The 1,045-nt window shown below is 36.8% G+C and overlaps 1 protein-coding gene across 2 annotated transcripts in view; it reads left to right on the forward strand.

Annotated features, from left to right (window-relative positions):
• The first annotated feature begins 15 nt into the window (after nt 1-15).
• LOC108571960 (putative phosphatidate phosphatase) overlaps nt 16-1,045 on the forward strand; it is a 41,190-nt gene continuing 40,160 nt past the window's right edge. For both annotated transcript variants that reach the window (XM_017934125.1, XM_017934124.1), the window contains exon 1: nt 16-212. In XM_017934125.1, the coding sequence (XP_017789614.1) occupies nt 149-212 (64 nt within the window). In that variant the 5' untranslated portion in view covers nt 16-148. The remainder of the gene's footprint in view (nt 213-1,045) is intronic.

Genomic DNA, 1,045 nt, shown 5'->3' on the forward strand with positions numbered 1-1,045 from the left:
AATTTTCTTCTCTGTGTGTCTATTTGATTCTATCTATCGGGATTGTGTGTGTTTACCGATCATCGATAATTCCTTTCAAGACTTCAATTTCAACGAAACGGACGGAGAGTGAAAGAAAGGAGAAGAGCACATTGTTATCCAAATTGACATGGATCGATTATCAAGAATGATCCTAAGAAAGATCATTATAGATTTTGTGTGCCTATTCATCGGTAAGTTGATCAGCACTGTATCTGTATGTCTACAATATAGATGCACGAACGAATCACAAGAATATTTGTCCTATTCGTAATACAAGCGGTAAACGACTGGTTCGAGAGATTCCTTTGTATCCGCACTAGAAGGGTACGATGAACGATGATTACGTTATATCGGGCAGCTGTCAGATTGACAGTCAAGGCGCCGCATGCGGCTTGTTTGATCTCCAAGTGAGCTAACCTTTAAGTTGGCAGGTGCTTGCCTCGTCAGGAATAACGTTAAATGACGGTACATTGTCATTACGCTTGTAAAGCTTCGTCTTGCCTAATTAGGTTGACTAGATATTCAGTCGGTAAAGTTTACTATGGAACATTCCTCAGCGGAATGTCTATGGCGCGTCAGGTTATTGTTTATGCAGGCAAACTACCATAGGTATTTATCGAAGTTCGAGATTCGAGATTTTCATTGCACGAGTAATAAAATCGATTATCTGTTACGCTATTCTAACTAACTTATGTAAACCTAAATAATCCAATGTTGCAATATTATTAATAACCTTTAATAGGTTCAAAAAAGTCTCTAGTTTACAGTTTTGGCGAACTTCTTGGTATATATTCTTGGCTTAAACAGAACAAATGGATTGTTGGGTAAAATACTTTGATTTCGTATGGTGGAATAAGATTCGAGAAATAATTAAAATTATCTTGATAAACACAGGAGAATAGCAACACCCTTTAGCTCGATCGATTTAATCTGAGAAGTGGTGACATGGTTTCGTTTAATAGGCTATCTGGTACGTTGCAGTTATTCGATATTCTTTTTATTTCATGGAAGTCTAATATTTTAG

Source organism: Habropoda laboriosa, unplaced genomic scaffold, assembly GCF_001263275.1.
Source record: "Habropoda laboriosa isolate 0110345459 unplaced genomic scaffold, ASM126327v1 scaffold67, whole genome shotgun sequence".
In the NCBI taxonomy this organism is placed as follows: Eukaryota; Metazoa; Arthropoda; class Insecta; order Hymenoptera; family Apidae; genus Habropoda; species Habropoda laboriosa.